At 42.3% G+C, this 19224-nt stretch overlaps 1 protein-coding gene across 2 annotated transcripts in view; it reads right to left on the bottom strand.

The window, feature by feature from the left end:
• RPF2 (ribosome production factor 2 homolog) overlaps positions 1-19224 on the bottom strand; it is a 43034-nt gene that overhangs the window by 20866 nt on the left and 2944 nt on the right. For both annotated transcript variants that reach the window (XM_055261504.2, XM_055261523.2), the window contains exons 2-6: positions 19033-19165; positions 14840-14877; positions 12136-12175; positions 6405-6486; positions 3795-3871 (exon numbers count right to left, since the gene is read on the bottom strand). In XM_055261504.2, coding sequence (XP_055117479.1) covers positions 3795-3871; positions 6405-6486; positions 12136-12175; positions 14840-14877; positions 19033-19165 — 370 coding nt within the window. The remainder of the gene's footprint in view (positions 1-3794; positions 3872-6404; positions 6487-12135; positions 12176-14839; positions 14878-19032; positions 19166-19224) is intronic.

Genomic DNA, 19224 nt, shown 5'->3' with positions numbered 1-19224 from the left:
ATTCTCATTGAGCTTGTTTAAAGAGTTAAATATTCTCATTGTCTCTACTAAAAATACAAAACAATTAGCCGGGCGTGGTGGCGGGCACCTGTAATCCCAACTACTTGGGAGGCTGAGGCAGGAGAATTGCTTGAACCAGGTAGGTAGATGTTGCAGTGAGACGAAATTGCGCCACTGCACTCCAGCCTGGGTGACAGAGCAAGACTCTGTCTGGTGAGGGTGGTGGAGGGGACGGACAAGTTAATGGAGGAATGAGGATTGGCAACAAAAAGTAGGTAGGTGAGGTAAGAAATACCTAGAAAACGTCTTAAAAACAAGGGAGAAGTAAAGGGAAAATAAGGGAAAGTGTACCAAAACAAATTAAAAATATAAAACTGTAACCAAATAATGGTGTGTTGGTGACACGTGTTAGAAAATTAAAAAAAAAAAAACATGGGGTAAAAAATGAAAGACTAGGGCTGGATATGGTGGATCATGCCTGTAATCCCAGCACTCTGGGAGGCCGAGGCAGGGGGATCACCTGAGGTCAGGGTTCAAGACTAGCCTGGCCAACATGGTGAAACTCCATCTCTACTAAAAATACAAAAATTAGCCTAGCGTGGTGGTGGGCGCCTGTAATCCCAGCTACTCAGGAGGCTGAGGCAGGAAAATCACTTGTACTCAGGAGGCGGAGGTTGCAGTGAGCCAAGATCATGCAACTGCACTCCTGCCTAGGCGACAAGAGCAAAACTCCGTCTCAAAAAAAGGACTGCCTAATAAGTCTGAGTACATGTACATGTAAGAATTGCCAATGTAAGCACATTCTCAATTAATAAAATTTATAGTTATATATACACTCCATGAGTGAAAATGTAGTGTTCAATTTAAATGGTTCTTGTTAAGAATGAGACCTGGGCTGGGTGCTGTGATTCATGCCTGTAATCCCAGTGGTTGGGGAGGCCAAGACGGGAGGATCACTTGAACTCAGGAGTTTGTGACTAGCCAGGGCAACATAGTGAGACCCCATTTCTTTAAAAAAAAAAAAAGTTGACTTGGCATGGTGGCACACACCTGTAGTCCTAGCTACTCAGGAGACTGAGGCAGGATAGCCCGAGCCCAGGAATTCAAGGCTGCAGTGAGTGGTGATCCCACCACTGTACTCCAACCTGGGCAACAGAGTGAGACCTTGTCTCTAAAACACAAAAAAAGAAATGAGACCTGACAAACAATAATGGTTTTGTAGTCCAGTTTACTTTTTTATTTTTTTAGACAAAGTCTTGCTCTGTCGCCCAGGCTGGAGTGCAGCAGCATGATCTCGGCTCACTGCAACCTCCACCTTCTGGGTTCAAGAGATTCTCATGCTTCAGCCTCCCAGGTAGCTGGGATTATAGGCGTGCACCACCATGGCTGGCTAATTTTTGTATTTTTGGTAGAGATGAGGCTTCAGCATGTTGGCCAGGCTGGTCTCAAACTCCTGAGCTCAGGTAATCTGCCTGCCTTGGCCTCCCAAACTACTGGGATTACAAGCGTGAGCCACCACGCCTAACCAGTTTACTTTATACATATATGAGACAATGTCTCACCACGTTGCCCAGGCTTGTCTCAAATTCCTGGCCTCAAGCAATCCTCCCGCCAGGGCCTCCCAAAGTGATGGGCTTACAGGCGTGAGAGCCTGGACTGCAGTCCAGTTTAGAAGCTGCACAATGACTGAAGTATCTCATTGCTTTGGAAGTGAAATGGAAAGAGTAGAGGGGCTGACATGTGCTCATCAGCCAGCGCTCCCTCCCACTAAGCTGGTGATAAGCTAGTGGCAGTGGTAAAGGTGAAATGGGGTTATACTGGTCATCTCCAGAGATTTGTGCCTGGTCCCAAAGAGGCACTATAATAATATGACAGCTGGGCACCCCAGCACTTTGGGAGGCTGAGGAGGAGGATCTCCTGAGCCCAGGAGTTTGAGACCAGTCTGGGCAACACTGTGAGAGCTTGTCTTTACAAAAAAAAAAAAAAAATTAGCCAGGTGAGGTGGCACACACCTATAGTCCCAGCTACCTGGGAGGCTGAGGTGGGACAACTGATTGAGCCCAGGAGGTCAAGGCTGCAGTGAGCTGAGATCACGCCACTGCACCCCAGCCTGGGTGAGAGAGCAAGACCCTGTCTCCAAAGAAAAAAAAACAGAAAGAAAAATAATATGAGGGTTTCCACCGTAATCAAACATCACAGTTTATGTACTTTACAAAATACTTTACAGAATATTATCTTTACTGATAAGCATTTTCACATATATTATCTCATTTGATATTGTTATACTTATTTTATATGTGATTGCAACTGAAGGTCAAGGAAGCCATTGACTTGTCAGGTCACAAATTCATCTAAATAGCCAAGACAGGCCTCAAATCCAAGTGTTCTGCCTCTAAATCCAATTTCAGACCACTGTTCCACCTGTACCTGAGGAAACTGGGGTGACTAAGTAGAGATCTGGTAAGAACCTTTTTTTCCAAACTCACAGGATAAAGTTGCTTAGTACAGGAATTCTGCCAAACCTGGAAAGCATGTCCTCTTCTTAAAGTCAGGTAGGGAAAAGAGTAATTATACATTTTTGCTACAATTCTTCCAACTAGACCATGAGCCTCAAAAACCCATAAACTGAGAGCAGTTATATAACTTTCTATTACCAACAATATCACTTCTCTCAAAGCCCTAAGAGTCCTAATCTCCATATACTGACCATATGTGTGATTCTAGTTCACCAATGAAACCCCTATGGGCCTCGATCTCCAAATCTATACAAAAAAGAAAATTACTTAGGCCTTACCCAGATTACTATGAGGTCTAGGTGAAATTACTGTATTTGATAAGATAGTTTAAGCCTGAAGCAGAGTTCTGAGGGAACAGAAGCCCAATTTGTACCCAGGAGCTGAGTTAGAACACTCTTCCTGCCTTTCTAAGAGTATTTTTACTACTATTTACTACTTTCTATTTCATAATATCATTAAAACAAAGATGACACAAAGATGCAACTCCCCAAGGGTGAACTGAGCTGCCATTTGGTGGTTAGTAACCAAAATACTATAGAATCAGCCAGAGCTTCCTGGGTTTAGAACAGGGCTCAATTTGAAAATTCTACAGGTTTTTCTAAAGTTCCATAAAATAGGTGCTGTGATAATTCAGAGGAAGAGGACAGTATTTAAACTATAGACCTACAGGTGCTTTGGCTCACACCATGGCAGGGGGAGCCCTTGAGTTCAGGAATTTGAGACCAGCCTGGGCAACATGGGAAACATGACAAAACCTTGTCTCTACAAAAAAAGTACAAAACAATTAGCTGGGCGTGCTGGCATGTGCCTGTAGTCCCAGCCACTTGGGGGCTGAAGTAGAAGAATTGCTTGAGCCCAGGAGGTCGAGGCTGAAGTAAGCCATGTTCATGCCACTGATCTCCAGCCTGAGTGACAGAGTGAGACCCTGTCTCAAAAAAATAAAATAAAATAAAATAATAAAAAATAAATTCAAACTATGAAAAAAGCAAAAATAAAATAAAATAAAATAAAAAAATAAACTATGGCCTAGACAAGAATTAGTAACCATAGTCTAAAGTCTAACAGCCACAAGGTCCACATATGTTGCTATTCACTACAAATACATTCCTCTTTTTAAAAGAAAGGTAAAATAAAATTGTATTTTTATCCTAGAGCATGTCAAAATAAAAACACAAAGTTCTTGATCTACAAAACTCTATCAGTACTCTTCACCACAAGATGTCACTACTGGCCAAGAGAAGCATTACAAAATACTTTTCATTGCTATGAGAATCTTACCTTAATGTCTTTTAGAGAGACAAAATTCTCAATACCTAATTCAATCATATCCAGCACATGGTAGTCATACATGCGACCTGGAAGGAAAATGTATTTTTAAGCATGTATTTTTCACAAACAGCCACCTTACATATACCCACAAGAGCTGTGTATTCAAAATGTCCTAATACCTGCCTCTTTTTTCTCCCTATATCCCCGCAAACATATCCCACTTTCTTACATTTTCAACTCTACTTATTGTTATGATATTAGTCATGGAAATGATCTTAGATATTACTTAGCCCAACTCCTTTATTTTATAGAAGAATAAATGACAGCCCACAGAAGGTAAAGGGCTTGCCTAAGCCAGTGAGTATGCCAGGCTCAATCTCAATACACTGAGGCAAAGGCTCTTTTTCAAATCTATTTATTCAACAGATATTAGAGAAGGGTTAATTTATGTGGGTCGATATACTTTTTTTTCTAATATTGATTTAGTACATATATATATTTCATGTGAAAAAAATACCTACAACTTAGGATAATTTTTCCCCCCAATTCCAATGGATCCATGCTATTTGGGAGCTCAGAGACACTCAATGCAAGTATAAAGTAATTGTGTTGCATCTACAACTAACTAGGCAGGGATGCTGAGAGCCCGAAGAGACCACGCTTCCCGTTTAAACCAGAATTTGATTCCGACAGAGACAGAAGGCAATAGCATTCTAAGAAACTTGAATTACCAGGGAATCTTTTCATATTCTTTCTTACTTGTGGCACTTCACTGTATTGTTAGGGTCATATTTATATGTCCCATTCTTTACTTGCAGACCGACATAAATTTTTTTTTTTTTTTGAGATGAAGTCTCGCTCTGTCACCCAGGCTGGAGTGCAATAGCATGATCTTGGCTCAGTGCAACCTCTGCCTCCCTGGTTCAAACAATTCTTCTGTCTTAGCCTCCCATGTAACTAGGATTACAGGTGTGTGCTACCACGCCCAGCTAATTTTTTGTATTTTTAGTAGAGACAGGGTTTCACCATGTTGGCCAGGCTTGTCTCAAAATCCTGACCTCAAGTGATCCACCACCTTGGCCACCCAAAGGGCTGGAATTACAGGCATGAGCCACTGTGCCCGGCCTGATCTAAAAATTTTTTATTCAGTGTCACAAGGTGAAAACAAAACCAAAAAACCCCACCAAACTAGTTTACAGCTTATTGATTACTCCTGATTCCTCAATACCATCAGTTAATCTGAGTCACAGAGCTTGTTACAGTAGATAGGCAGACACACACAGGACAGGAGAGGCTGCCCACTCACCCCACCCCAACCAGGAATGTCAGGCGACCATCAGGTGACGGTCAGGCAGCTGTTTAACTGTCTCGCTAAAATAATAATTGGTTGCAGCTAGTGCCAAGGAGAGGCAGGCTCCCAAGAAATAGATAACACCTGAAGCTAGTAATCAGCAGCTTCCCAATAAGATCTCAGGAGTTGGGTGGGTGGGCTCAAGCATGCACACTAGGAGGCAAAGTGGCTGACTTTTAACTGGTATATGAATTTGCTCTATGCTTCAAATGAGCATACGTACAACTCCAATAAACACACTGTGCATTTGGCCCCTCCCAAGTGCTGGCAGGCCACTGCACAGGCAGACAGCTCATCCCAAGGAAAAATCAAGGTAGGATGCTAGGCATGCTGGCTCATGCCTGTAATCCCAGCACTTCAGGAGGCCAAGGCGGGTGGATCACTTGAGGTCAGGAGTTCAAGACCAGCCTGGCCAACACGGTGAAACCCCGTCTCTACCAAAATTACAAAAATTAGCTGGGCGTGGTGGCGGGCACCTGTAGTCCCAGCTACTCGGGAGGCTGAGGCAGGAGAATTGCTTGAACTCGGGAGGCGGAGGTTGTAGTGAGCCGAGATTGAGCCATTGCACTCCAGTCTGGGCAATGGAGCAGACCAAGACTCTCTCTCAGGAAAAAAAAAAAAAAAAAAAAGAAGAAGAAAAGAAAAATCAAGGGAGAAAGGACACCAAACCCCTAAAGCATACCAACACATATAAAGCCCCCAAGTCAAAGGTCAAACAGCACACTTGAATCTCTCAAGTTGCCTGCTTGGCGCTCCAAGGGTACTTCACTTCCTTTTACTTCCTTCTGTTCCTGCTCTATAACTTTTTTTTTCCTTGAGACAAGGTCTCACTCTGTCACCCAGGCTGGAGTACAGTGGCCCCATCTTGGCTCACTGCTACCTCCATGCCTCAGCCTTCTGAGTAGCTGGGACTACAGGCATGCGCCACTACACGTGGCTAATCTTTGTATTTTTAGTAGAGACAGGGTTTCGCCATGTTGGCCAGGCTGGTCTCGAACTCCTGGCCTCAAATGATCCACCCACCTCGCCACCCAAAGTGCTGGGATTACAGGCATGAACCACCATGCCAGGCCCCTGCTCTTAAACTTTTTAATAAACTTTCACTCCTGTTCAAATACTTCCCTCAGTCTCTTACTCTGCCTATGCCCCTTGGATGAATTATTTCCTCTGAAGAGGCAAGAACCAAGTTGCTGCAGACCAGTATGAATTTTCTGCTGCTAACAAATTGACTCTATCAGTGAAAACATTAAAAAGTAAATTATACTTACCGATTACTAGATTATTTGGTCGCTTCTTATTATGGGAGCCAAACATGAATAAAGAACAATCTGACTTCTTTGAAAAGAATTCCTATAAAACCAAATAAATCCCATTTAGTCAACACATAAATTTAAGAACTTTAAGAATCTTACCTTTAAAAATCTTACCTTCAGGCCAAGCACGGTAGCTCACACCTGTAATCCCAGCACTTGGGAGGCAGAGGCGAGTTGATTACTCGAGATCAGGAGTTTGAGACCAGCTTGGCCAACAAGGTAAGACCCTGTCTCTACTAAAAATACAAAAGACAGCCAGGTGTGAAGGCACATGCCTGTAATCCCAGCTACCTTAGTGGCTGAGGCACGAGAATCGCTTGAACCCAGAAGGCAGAGGTTGCAGTGAGCTGAGAATGCGACACTGCACTCCAACCTGGGGAACAGAGTAAGACTCTGTCTAAACAAAACAAAACAAAACACTATACCAGTTTTATTTTTTTCCAGTGGAAGTTAATGAAGACTTAATGAACCAGAAAGAAAAATACAGAGGAAAAGTATTTCCAGCTTTTTACTTCAAGTTTTCTGATTTGGGGTACTTAGGGAAAAGATGTACATTTCAAGACTAAGAATAAGTGAAAGCTATTCAGTTAATAAATAAAATGAAACCATTTATTTTGTTATGCTGTCATTTTGGAATAGCACACCAAGTGTTTCATTTGCTGAACAAATCCCTTTTACTCACAGGATATCACTACTATCATTGCATACATTCAAAACACACGAGGCCTAGTAAGGTGGCTCATGCCTGTAATCCCAGCACTTTGGGAGGCTGATGCAGACGGATCACCTGAGGTCACTTGATGTCAGGAGTTTGAGACCAGCCTGGCCAACATGGTGAAACTCTGTCTCTACTAAAAATAAAAAAATTAGCCAGGCGTGGTAGTGCATGCCTGTAATCCTAGCTACTCAGGAGGCTTAGGCAGGAGAAGTTGCAGTGAGCCAAGATCACACCATTGCACTCCAGCCTGGGCGACAAGAACATTGCATACCAGCCTGGGCGACAAGAGCACTGCACTCCAGTTTGGGCAATAAGAGAGAGACTGTCTTAAATTTAAAAAAAAAAAAAAAAAGGTATCTGGCTGGGTGCAGTGGCTCATGTCTGTAATCCCAACACTTTGGAAGGCTGAGATAGGTGGATGGCTTAAGATCAGGAGTTTGGGCCGGGCGCGGTGGCTCATGCTTGTAATCCCAGCACTTTGGGAGGCCGAGGTGGGCGGATCACGAGGTCAGGAGATCGAGACCACGGTGAAACCCCATCTCTACTAAAAATACAAAAAATTAGCCGGGCGTGGTGGCGGGCGCCTGTAGTCCCAGCTACTCGGAGAGGCTGAGGCAGGAGAATGGCGTGAACCCGGGAGGCAGAGCTTGCGGTGGGCTGAGATCGCGCCACCGCACTCCAGCCTGGGTGACAGAGACTCCGTCTCAAAAAAAAAAAAAAAAAAAAAGATCAGGAGTTTGAAACCAGCCTGAGCAACATAGTGAAACCCTGTCTCTACGAAAAATACAAAAAATCAGCTGGGTATGGTGGTGAGCATCTATAGTCCCACCTACTTGGGAGGCTGAGGTGGGAGGAAGGATCACTTGAGCCCAGGATATCAAGGCTACATGCAGTGAGCCGTGATGACACCACTGCACTCCAGCCTGGGTGACAGAGTGACACCATCCTGGAAAAAAGAGATCTTATCCATTTGGTTCTCAGAAGTACAGACTTCCATTACAGATTTCAGAGTAGTAAAAATATCTAGGTTTGGGGTTCTAATCCTAGACAGCTCTTTTTACATTATGCCTATAGTCTCCACATCCCACATGCTTTGATTCAGTTTACTGAGATCACCACTTTTAGCATGAAAATTAGAATCAACATGTTTTAGTCCAGAAATCAATTGGAAAGCCTCTTAAGTTAATATTAAAAAAAAAAAAAAACAGATGTAAGAGTCATAACCCTCCATTTTTCTTTACTCCTTACAAGACTCTTCAAGGTATGGGCTCCTAGTTTGGTTATCATTCATTCTAGTCTCTAAACAGAAGCATAAAGGGCAAACAACTACCCATCTGGCCTGTCCACAACCAGAGTGGGGGATGCAGAGTCAGAAAGTCCAAGAATTCAGGCTCTGCCACTAAATATCTGGACAAATAATCTTTTCTGAGAATTAACTTTATCAATAGGGATAATACCACCTCCTGCAAAAACTTGCAAAGGCCACATGAGATGTCATATGCGAACACACCTTGTACAATGTTATACAATGTCCAGAACAAAGTAGGTGTCCAAAAAATATTTTTTTATGGCCAGGTGTGGTGGCTCTTGCCTGTCACCCCAGCACTTTGGGAGGCTGAGGTGGGTGGATCGCATGAGCTTAGAAGTTGGAGACCAGCCCAGGCAACGTGGCAAAATCCCGTCTCTAGTAAAAATACAAAAAAATCCGGGTATGCTGGTATGCACCTGTGGTCCCAGCTACTCAGGAGACTGAGGTGGGAGGATCACTTGAACCTGGGAGGCGGAGGTTGCAGTGAGCTGAGATGGCGCCATAGCACTCAAGCCTGGGTGACAGAGTGAGACCCCGTCTCAATTAAAATATACATTTTGTATGTCTAAATCAATGGAATTACTTTCTTAAAATTTTAAAAACATTCTCATGGTACGACTAACATCTCAAAGCTTTCCATAAAACACCCTTCATATATACTTGAGTGTTTTATATACATACCTACTCGTGTGTGTGTGTGTGTGTGTGTGTGTGTGTGTGTGTGTATATAAACTCATCCCATTCTCCACAAAGTCTGCTTTTTATTTCTTAAAATTCTAGAACGGGGTAGTCAAATTACCTGCAAAAAGCCATATAATAAATATTTTAGGCTCATCCTTTTGTTTTGTTTTTATCCCACTCTTCTTTTTTTTGTGAGACAGGGTCTCACTCTGTTGCCCAGGCTAAAAGTGCTGTGGTGCAATCGTGGCTCACTATAACCTCAAACTGCTGCACTTAGCTGATCCTCCACCCTCAGTCTCCCAGATAGTTAGTACTTGGGCTCCCACCACCATTTCCTGCCAATTTTTTAATTTTTTTAAGAGATGGGCTCTCAGTATGTTGCCTAGGCTGGTCTAGAAATCCTGGCCTCATGCAATCCTCCCACTTCATCCTACCAAAACAATGGGATGAGAGGTATGAACCACAGTGTCCAGCCTAACCAACTCTTTTTTTTTTTAATTGAGACGGAGTTTCACTCTTGTTGCCCAGGCTGCAGTGCAATGCTGCAATCTCAGCTCACCGCAACCTCCGCCTCCCGGGTTCAAGCGATTCTCCTGCCTCGCCTCCCGAGTAGCTGGGATTACAGGCATGTGCCACCACGCCTGACTAATTTTGTATTTTTAATAGAGACTGGGTTTATCCATGTTGGTCAGGCTGGTCTCGAACTCCTGACCTTAGATGATCCACACGCCTTGGCCTCCCAAAGCGCTGGGATTACAGGCATGAGCCACCACGCCCAGCCTAACCAACTCTTTAAAAATGTAAAAACCATTCTTAGCTCATGAGCCTCACACAAAGAGGGATTTGGTCTGCAAGTAGTATATTTTTGCCAACCCCTGTTCTAAAGCAGCAAAACTCATTTCTCCAAGATTGTAGTGAAAAAAAAGTGTGGAGAGGGTCAGGAGGAGAAAATTGACCATTATTTCCAACATAACCACTCCTTCCATAGCCATTTTGAGCTCTGTAGGTCTGGGATTCAGATAGCTAATAAATATATCCTATATCTGGAGGTGGGAGATCAAAGAGAGGGAATGTCACAACCTCAAGTGTAAGAAAAGCTGTTATATCAACACTAGACTAAAAAAGCTCAAGTGCTACAGCTTTCACTATGTAACACTGCCACAAAGTGGTCATGCAACTAAAAGCATTACGGTATCACAAAAACAAAACCAGGCCTTGATTAAGTGGTATATGAAAGAGAGAATTCTGAGATAAATCTTATATTTTTACTTTCATGAGCTCTTCAACAAATGACTGTAAAAAACATGAGACAAATAAAAGTAATTTGAAAAAAACTGAGTAAAATGCATTTTACCAATACTATCTTAATATAATCTTCACTGCAGTTAGTTACAATAAGATTATTAGATTTTAATCTAATTAATCATTGAGATTAATTTCTTTCTCTTAAATTCACTAACTAAAAGAAAAAAACATCAAAAAGGTCAAGTGAGCTTAAGAAAAAACCAACAACAAATAATGGGTTCCTGGTTGGGTGTGATGGCTCACACCCATAATCCCAGCACTTTAGGAGGCCAAGGCGGGCAGATCATTTGAGCTCAGGAGTTTAAAACCAGATTGGGCAACATGGCAAAGCCCTGTCTCTACAAAAATTAGCCAGGCATCGTGTCGTGCACCTGTAGTCCCTGCTTCTGACATGGGAGAATGGCTTGAGTCTGGGAGGTGGAGACTGCAGTGAGCAGAGATCATTCCAATGCACTCCAGCTTAGGCAACAGAGCCAGACCCTATTTCAAAATAAACAATGGGTTCCTATCAAGAAAACATAATCATATTAAGTTATTTTTATTTTGATTTTTAAAATAGAGACAGGGTCTTGCTACATTTTCCAAGCCAGTCTCGAACTCCTAGGCTCAAGCGATCCTCCTGCCTTGGCCTCCCAAAGTGCTGGGATTACAGGTGTGAGCTACTATGTCTGGCCCCGATGATTTTCTTAAGGAAGAAACCAATATCATCACATACTGAAAGTCCATTCAGCATTCTCCATTTACTATAAAAAATCTTTGATTTCACTTACCAGTTTTTTCATTTAGTTTTGGTTAACTATACACTCAAATAAGAATCTGATTAACTCTAGGAAAGCAACTGACATCTGTTAGCAATAATTCAGGTAGTGTTCCTTGTTTTAGAAGTATCCAAGCTGGGTGTGATGGTGTACACCTGTAGTCCCATCTACTTGGGAGACTGAGGCAGGAGGATTGCTTGAGCTCAGGAGCTTGAGATCAGCCTGGGCAATACAGCAAGACCCAATCTTCAAAAAAAAAAAAGTAAAGACATCTGAAGGAAGAGTCATATTTTTAAAACTCAAACTTGCTTTATAAAAATAGATCTATAACAAACTTCCTTTTGAAAACTCATTATGTCTTTTAAATGCAACTCAAGTTTTAAATATTTTTTTTTTGAGCCAGAGTTTCACTCTTGTTGCCCAGGCTGGAGTGCAATGGTGCAATCTCGGCTCACCGAAACCTCTGCCTCCCAGGTTCAAGTGATTATCCTGCCTCAGGCACCTTAGTAGCTGGGATTACAGGCATGTGCCACCACGCTCGGCTAATTTTTTTTGTATTTTTCGTAGAGATGGTTTTCCATGTTGGTCAGGCTGGTCTTGAACTCCCAATCTTAGGTGATCCACCTGCCTTGGCCTCCCAAAGTGCTGGGATTACAGGTGTGAGCCACCGTGCCTGGCCAAGTTTTAAAAATTTTATCAATATATTTGCAGGCAATGAATAACACATTTCCCAGCCATAGTGAAATGAAAGATCCATAGATATTTTTTAAAGTATTTCCTCTCCATTTTACACCAAAATTCCCTCACACAGGATGACTTCTAATGTTTGAAAAATCACAAATTCAGAGTACAAATGAATTAGTGAATAATTACTACTTATATGCTTTCTTAAATCATAAAGATTATTGTACTTACCAGTGATGTCTGATCCTCAAAAGGTCTTGTAATATTTTTCCTAATATCAAAAAAGTGACAATTTTAATAATCTAAATAAGTATATACAACATATTAAGGTAATTTTATATTCAGATGATAAAAAAATTGAAAGGATATTCATTCATTCAAATATTTATTCAGTGCCTGTTATATGCCAGGCTACCATTCTAGGAGCTAGTGATGCTATACTACTACATCAAAGAAGATGCTTGCTTTCATGGAGTTTATAGGCTCGTGGAAAATAAATAGTCCTCTGTACCTATGGATTCTGCATCCTTCTGCATCCATGGATTGATTTGACCAACCACAGATTGACAGTATTCAACAGACAAAGAAAGTGTGTTAAAAAAAAAGGGGGGGGGGCCGCTGAGCACAGTGGCTCACAACAGTGAAATATGATCATGCCACTGCACTCCAGCCTAGGTGACAGTGAGACCCCATCTCTAAAAAAAAGTTAAGAAATTAAGAGAAAAAAGAATAATAAAAAGCAGGATAAACCAGAAAATACAGCATTATAACTATTTACACAGCATTTACATTATATTAGATATTATAAGTAATCGAGAGATGATTTAAAGTATATGCAACTTACTTTTATGGGAAGCATTTTTTAAAAAAAGTATACAGGAGGATATGTGTGGGTTACATGCAAATACTAGGCCATTTTATGTAAGAGATGAGCATACCCAGATTTTAATAAGGGGAGGTTTCTGGAACCCATCGCCCACAGATACTGAGGGATGACTGTAGCTTATTCCAGGGCTGTGGTAAGGAAAAAGACAAGATGAACCCAGAGAATTTTGTGATGTTAGAAAGTAAGGAAGTGCTCAAAAACAGGAGGCATGTTGAAAGGTCATAGGAACCAACGTAAAAGAGTTCCCAGCTGGGAGCAGTGGCTTACGCCTGTAATCCCAGCACTTTGGGAGGCTGAAGCTGGTGGATCACCTGAGGTCAGGAGTTTGAGACCAGCCTGGCCAACATGGTGAAACCCTGTCTCTACTAAAAATACAAAAATTAGCCGGGCACCTGTAATCCCAGCTACTCAGGTGGCTGAGGCAGGAGAATCGCTTGAACTCAGGAGCCAGAGGTTGTGGTGAGCTGAGGTCGCACCACTGCACTCCAGCCTGGGTGAAAGAGACTCCGTCTCATATTAAAAAAACAAACAAACAAACAAAAGGGGGGGTTCCCAATTGCCAAACAGAACAATTTAAGCAACAAAATTAGGAACACTGGATTATAATCCAGAAGAATATATGAGGAAAGCACAACATTTTTGTAGCGTTCTTGACAAACATGCATAACCTCAATCAATTCATGAGAAAATTTAAACCCAAATTGAGGGACAATTTACAAAATAACTGACAAGTACTTGTCAAAAATGTCAAGGTCATCAAAGGAAAGACTATGGAACTGTCACAAATTGGAGAAGACTAAGGAGGCATGAAAACTAAATGCAGCATGGGATCCTGGAAGAGAAAAAGAGTATTAAAAGGAAAACTAGGGCCGGGCACGGTGGCTCACGCCTGTAATCCTAGCACTTTGGGAGGCCGAGGTGGGCGGATCACCCGAGGTCGGGAGTTCAAGACCAGCCTGACCAACATGGAGAAATCCCATCTCTACTAAAAATACAAAATTAGCCGGGCATAGTGGCGCATGCCCGTAATCCCAGTTACTCCGGAGGTTGAGGCAAGAGAATTGCTTGAACCCAGGAGGCGGGGGTTGCAGTGACCTTAGATCACGCCACTGCAGTCCAGCCTGGGCAACAAGAGTGAAACTTTGTTTTAAAAAAAAAAAAAAGAAAAGAAAGAAAAAAAAAAACTGGGCCAGGCGCGGTGGCTCACGCCTGTAATCCCAGCACTTCGGGAGGCCGAGGCAAGCAGATCACCTAAAGTCAGAAGTTTGAGACCAGCCTGGCCAACATGGTGAAACCCCATCTCTATTAAAAATACAAAAATGAGCTGGGCATGGAGGTGCATGCCTGTGATGCCAACTCGGGAGGCTGAGGCAGGAGAATCACTTGAACCAGGGAGTCAGAGGTTGAAGTGAGGTGAGATCATGCCACTGCACTCCAGCTTGGCAACAGAGCTAGACTCCGTCTCAAAAAAAAAAAAAAAAAAAAAAACACACACACAGAAATTAGCCAGGCGTGGTGGCACGTGCCTATAATCCTAGCTACATGGGAGGCCAAGGCAGATGAATTGCTTGAACCCAGAGTTGGAGGTTGTAGTGAGCAGAGATCATGCCACTGCACTCCAGCTGGGCGACAACAGGACTCGGTCTCAAAAGAAGGAAAAAAAAACTGGTGCTAATCAAATATGTCTGTCATTTGATTAACATGAGTGAATTGGTGTTAATTTATTAGCACCATCATTGCATTATGGTTATGCAAGATGTAACATTAGGGGAAGCCAGGCGAAGGGTATATGGGAATTCTGCATTATTTTTGCACTTTTCTGTAAATCTGTATTTCAAAATAAAATATATATGCTATGGTTACAACTATGCAAGGACATTCAATACAAATGAAAAAAACAGACCAAAAGAAAGAAATTACAATATTAATAACTGTAAGGAATTTTAATATCTTTAAAAAAAGTTTTTGTTTTCCAAATCTTCCATAAAGTGGTTACTTTTATAATGAAACAAAATCATTTAAAATACAGTAAAAGAAATCATGACTTACTTTTTATATAGCACACCATATGGTTTTTTCAGTGCATACTGTAAAACAAAATTTATAGCTTTCAAAACACATTCTGAAAAGCAGAAATAAAAATAAGGCATCATAACAGTCACTCTCCAAGATTGCTCTGGGGCCTCAATCTTATTCTGAGGACTTCTGCCTGGCTCCCTTTTCATCACTTACAGTAACTTGAAACATAAGCTTAATATTCTTGGACTAGACTTTCCTATTTAAAAGTTTCTATGCCCTGTAAATAGTCTATCAAACTTAAACAATTTCCTTCATTTCTTTAAACTCGACTTAGTCCAGTCTCTCTCTAGGGAAACAATGCCAGGTGCAGTGGCTCACGCCTGTAATCCCAACACTTTGGGAGGACAAGGCAGATCACTCAAACCCAGGAGTTCGAGACCAGCCTGGGCAATATGGCAAAACCCTGTCTCTACAAAAAACTGCAAAATTAGCCGGGCATAGTGGTGCATGTCTGCAGTCCCAGCTACTTGGGAGACTGAGGCGGAAGGATCACCGGAGCTCAGGAATTCGAGGCTGTGGTGAACCGTGATTGCACCACTGCACTCCAGCTCTGGTGATAGAGTGAGACCCTGTCTCAGAAAAAAAAGTAGTAAACAAAAACAGAAAAAATAAATTCTATCACGAAAGGCTTATAGATTGAAATAATGTTGTGTGGAGATCAGAAAACTTAGAAACAGTCACAATAATGACAACCAGAACACTAGCCAGGGGTTAAACACAGCTCTTTAAAAAATGCCTATTATTCAATGTTCATTTTTTTCCTAGTTCTACCTATCCACAAATAATCATTCATTTTATTTTATTTATTTATTTTTGAGACAGGGTCTCACTCTGTTGCCCAGCCTGGAGTGCAATGGCGTGATTAAAGCTTACTATAGCCTGAAACTCCAGGGCTCAGGTGATCCTCCCATCTCAGCCTCCCAAGTAAAGACACATGCACCACACCCAGCTAATTTTTGTATTTTGAGTGGAGATGGGATTTCACCATGTTGTCCAGGCTGTATTTTATTATTTTTTAAAATTTAATTTATAGAGATGGGGTCTTACTTTGTTGTCCAGGCTGTTGTCCTGGGCTTAAGTGATCCTCCCACCTCAGCCTCTCAAAGTGCTGGGATTACAGGTGTGGGCCACCACACCTGGCCTATAATCATTTATTACTTGTATGGCCAGTACTGCTCTATCATAGAGAAAACAAAGATGTCATCAGGTACTGTACTACCTTGCATTAGAGAAATGGGTAAATGAGGGAAACAATGAAAAATAAGGTATAATAATCATTCATCAACTATCAGAGTTGGTGAACAAAGAAAATGCAACAGTAAAATCTACGTTTTTAAGTACTAAAACTTTTGATGATTCTTGGCCAACTATTTCCCTGTTTCCGTATAATAAACATTGCCACCTCTTCTTGATGACTCAGAGTCATCATGATGAATTTTAATTATTGTAGTAATCTGTAATATTGTGCTGCTTTTAAAGCTTACTTAAACATGCAGGGTCATTGTGCTGATAGATACTAGAAGGAAAGGGACAGTGTCCCGTTAGCACAATGACATTCAAACATTTCAAAAAAGGGATGGGCCTACATAAGGCATTCAGACATCTGAATTGACTATGCTTATCACACATAGAGTTTGGTCAAGTTTAAAATGTATTCAACGCCAGCCATGGTGGCTCACTCCTGTAATCTCAGCACTTTGGGAGGCCGAGGCGGACAGATCACGTCAGGTCAGGAGTTTGTGACCAGCCTGGCCAACATGGTGAAACCCTGTCTCTACTAAAAGAACACAGAAAGGCCGGGCGCGGTGGCTCACGCTTGTAATCCCAGCACTTTGGGAGGCCGAGGCGGGCGGATCACGAGGTCAGGAGATCGAGACCACGGTGAAACCCCGTCTCTACTAAAAATACAAAAAATTAGCCGGGCGTGGTGGCGGGCGCCTGTAGTCCCAGCTACTCGGAGAGGCTGAGGCAGGAGAATGGCGTGAACCTGGGAGGCGGAGCTTGCAGTGAGCCAAGATTGCACCACTGCACTCCAGCCTGGGCGACAGAGCGAGACTCCGTCTCAAAAAAAAAAAAAGAACACAGAAATTAGCTGGGTGTGGTGGCTCCCAGCTACTCGGGAGGCTAGAGGCAGGAGAGTCGCCTGAACCCGGGAGTCAGAGGTTGCAGTAAGCCAAGATGGCACCACTGCACTTCAGCCTGGGCAACAGTGTGAGACTCCACCTCAATAACAACAACAAAAATGTATTCAATTATTTAATTGATTTAATTCAAAGATCTATTGGCTGTACTCAAGGCCTAATTAGTCAAATAACCTACTAGATATCTCCACATACTATGCTTTTTTTTTTTTTTTGAGATGGAGTCTTGCTGTTGCCCAGGCTGGAGTAAGTGCGATGGCATGGTCTCAGCTCACTCCAACCTCCATCTCCCAGGTCCAAGCAGATTCTCCTGCCTCAGCCTCCCAAGTAGCTGGGATTACAGGCGCCCACCACCATGCCTGGCTAATTTTTGCATTTTTAGTAGAGATGGGATTTCACTGTGTTAGCCAGGCTGGTCTCGAACTCCTGACCCCGGATCAGCCCACCTTGGCCTCCCAAAGTGCTGGGATTACAGGTGTGAGCCACTGCGCCTGGCCCATACTATGCCTTTCTTTCATTGATTACATATATATTGAGTACCTACTATGTCCAGACACTGGGCTCTACACTAGGCTACAGAGATAGAAAAAACAAAGCTTTTATTTTCATTACTTAAATTACATGTCCCAAACTGAAACTTTCACCTTTCCCTCCAAACCTGCTCCACTTGATACATTTTCTAATTGGCATTACTGCCCATCAGGCACTTAAGCCAAAAACCTGGGAAGTCATACTTTTCACTAGTTCCCAACTCTTCTATCCTCAACATCTATTCTTTCTGGTCATTTCTCATTTTCATTGCCACCACTGGACTCCAGATACTCTTCACCTAGCTGGCAGCAATGGCTTAGTTTCCTACATTTGCTCTCAACCCTCTCTAATCAAGCCAATTAAAAGGACTGATGGTATCTCTTGCTTAATATCTTTCAATGACTACACGGAGCTTTCAGATTAGAATTCAAACTTCATGTTACTATATGACCCATGCCTCCTCTTCTGGCCTCATCTAGCCCACTCTCCTTTGGCCATGCCCAATTATTTATAGTTCTCCAAATGCATCAATGCTCCTTCATACTCCCTTTTGCACAAACTTCTTTCTCAGCCTCAGAGGGTCTTCTCTTTCTCTCCCACTTCTTGCACCAACTTCTCCTTCAAAATGAAGCTGAAGTGTTATCTCTGGGGGAACCTACCCTGTGTGGGGGTCCCCCTATGTGATTTTTTTTTTTTGAAATGGAGTCTCTGTCACTCAGGCTGGAGTGCAGTGGCACGATCTCGGCTGACTGTGACCTCCACCTCCCAGGTTCAGGTGATTCTCCTGCCTCAGCCTCCCGAGCAGCTGGGACTACAGGTGCCTGCCACCACATCCAGCTAATTTTTGTATTTTTAGTAGAGATGGGGTTTCACCATGTTGGCCAGGCTGGTCTCGAACTTCTGACTTCATGATCCTCCTGCCTCGGCCTCCCAAAGTGCTGGGATTACAGGCGTGAACCATTGTGCCTGGCCTCCCCTATGTGATTTTAACTGTTTCCCATGCTACCCTGTCCATGCCTCCAGCACAGCACAATGTGAGAACTTTTTACATGTCTATTTCTCTAAGTTCAGTGAAAGAACTGTGTCTCACCTATTAATTCCCAGCAAAGGCACAGTAACTGGTGTTGTTGAATGACTAAATATACAGCAATATGCAGTTACTTCTCTTTACAAATTAGATTTTTTCCTAAAATGTAAGAAAGCCAAATTCTAGTAATTGAAAACAGTTTAAATTTACTAAGGGAGACCTTCACTCTACCAGACCTACCTGTGCTCCTAAAAAATAATAATAAAATTTACTAAGAAAACTAGTTGCTTCAAGAAAAGGTGCCACGCAAGGTAAATAAACCCCCGACTTTAGCTCTTCTCTAAGACTAGTAGTTCTTATGGTAAGGCAAGCTTATCTATGTATTTCTCCGGCAGCCCAACCTAGCATGCTGAAAATTCTAAAATGACTTCAATACCTTTTAAAGATTAAGTATATATACTTACCACATCTTTAAGTACTTGTGTCACTGTTGCATTTGCATTTCCCCCTTTAATCAGCATGGCATTTTTAATATTTTCATTGAGTTTCGGTTCTCTCTTCTCAAGGAATCTCTTGGCTCTTTTCGTTTTGGGCTTTCTGTTCAGAAAAGCACAATTCATAACTATTTAAACATTTTCCTCACATTGCAAAGCCAT

The sequence above is a fragment of the Symphalangus syndactylus genome, chromosome 2 (assembly GCF_028878055.3).
Source record: "Symphalangus syndactylus isolate Jambi chromosome 2, NHGRI_mSymSyn1-v2.1_pri, whole genome shotgun sequence".
Lineage (NCBI taxonomy): Eukaryota > Metazoa > Chordata > Mammalia > Primates > Hylobatidae > Symphalangus > Symphalangus syndactylus.
This window is presented reverse-complemented; position numbering and strand designations above follow the sequence as displayed.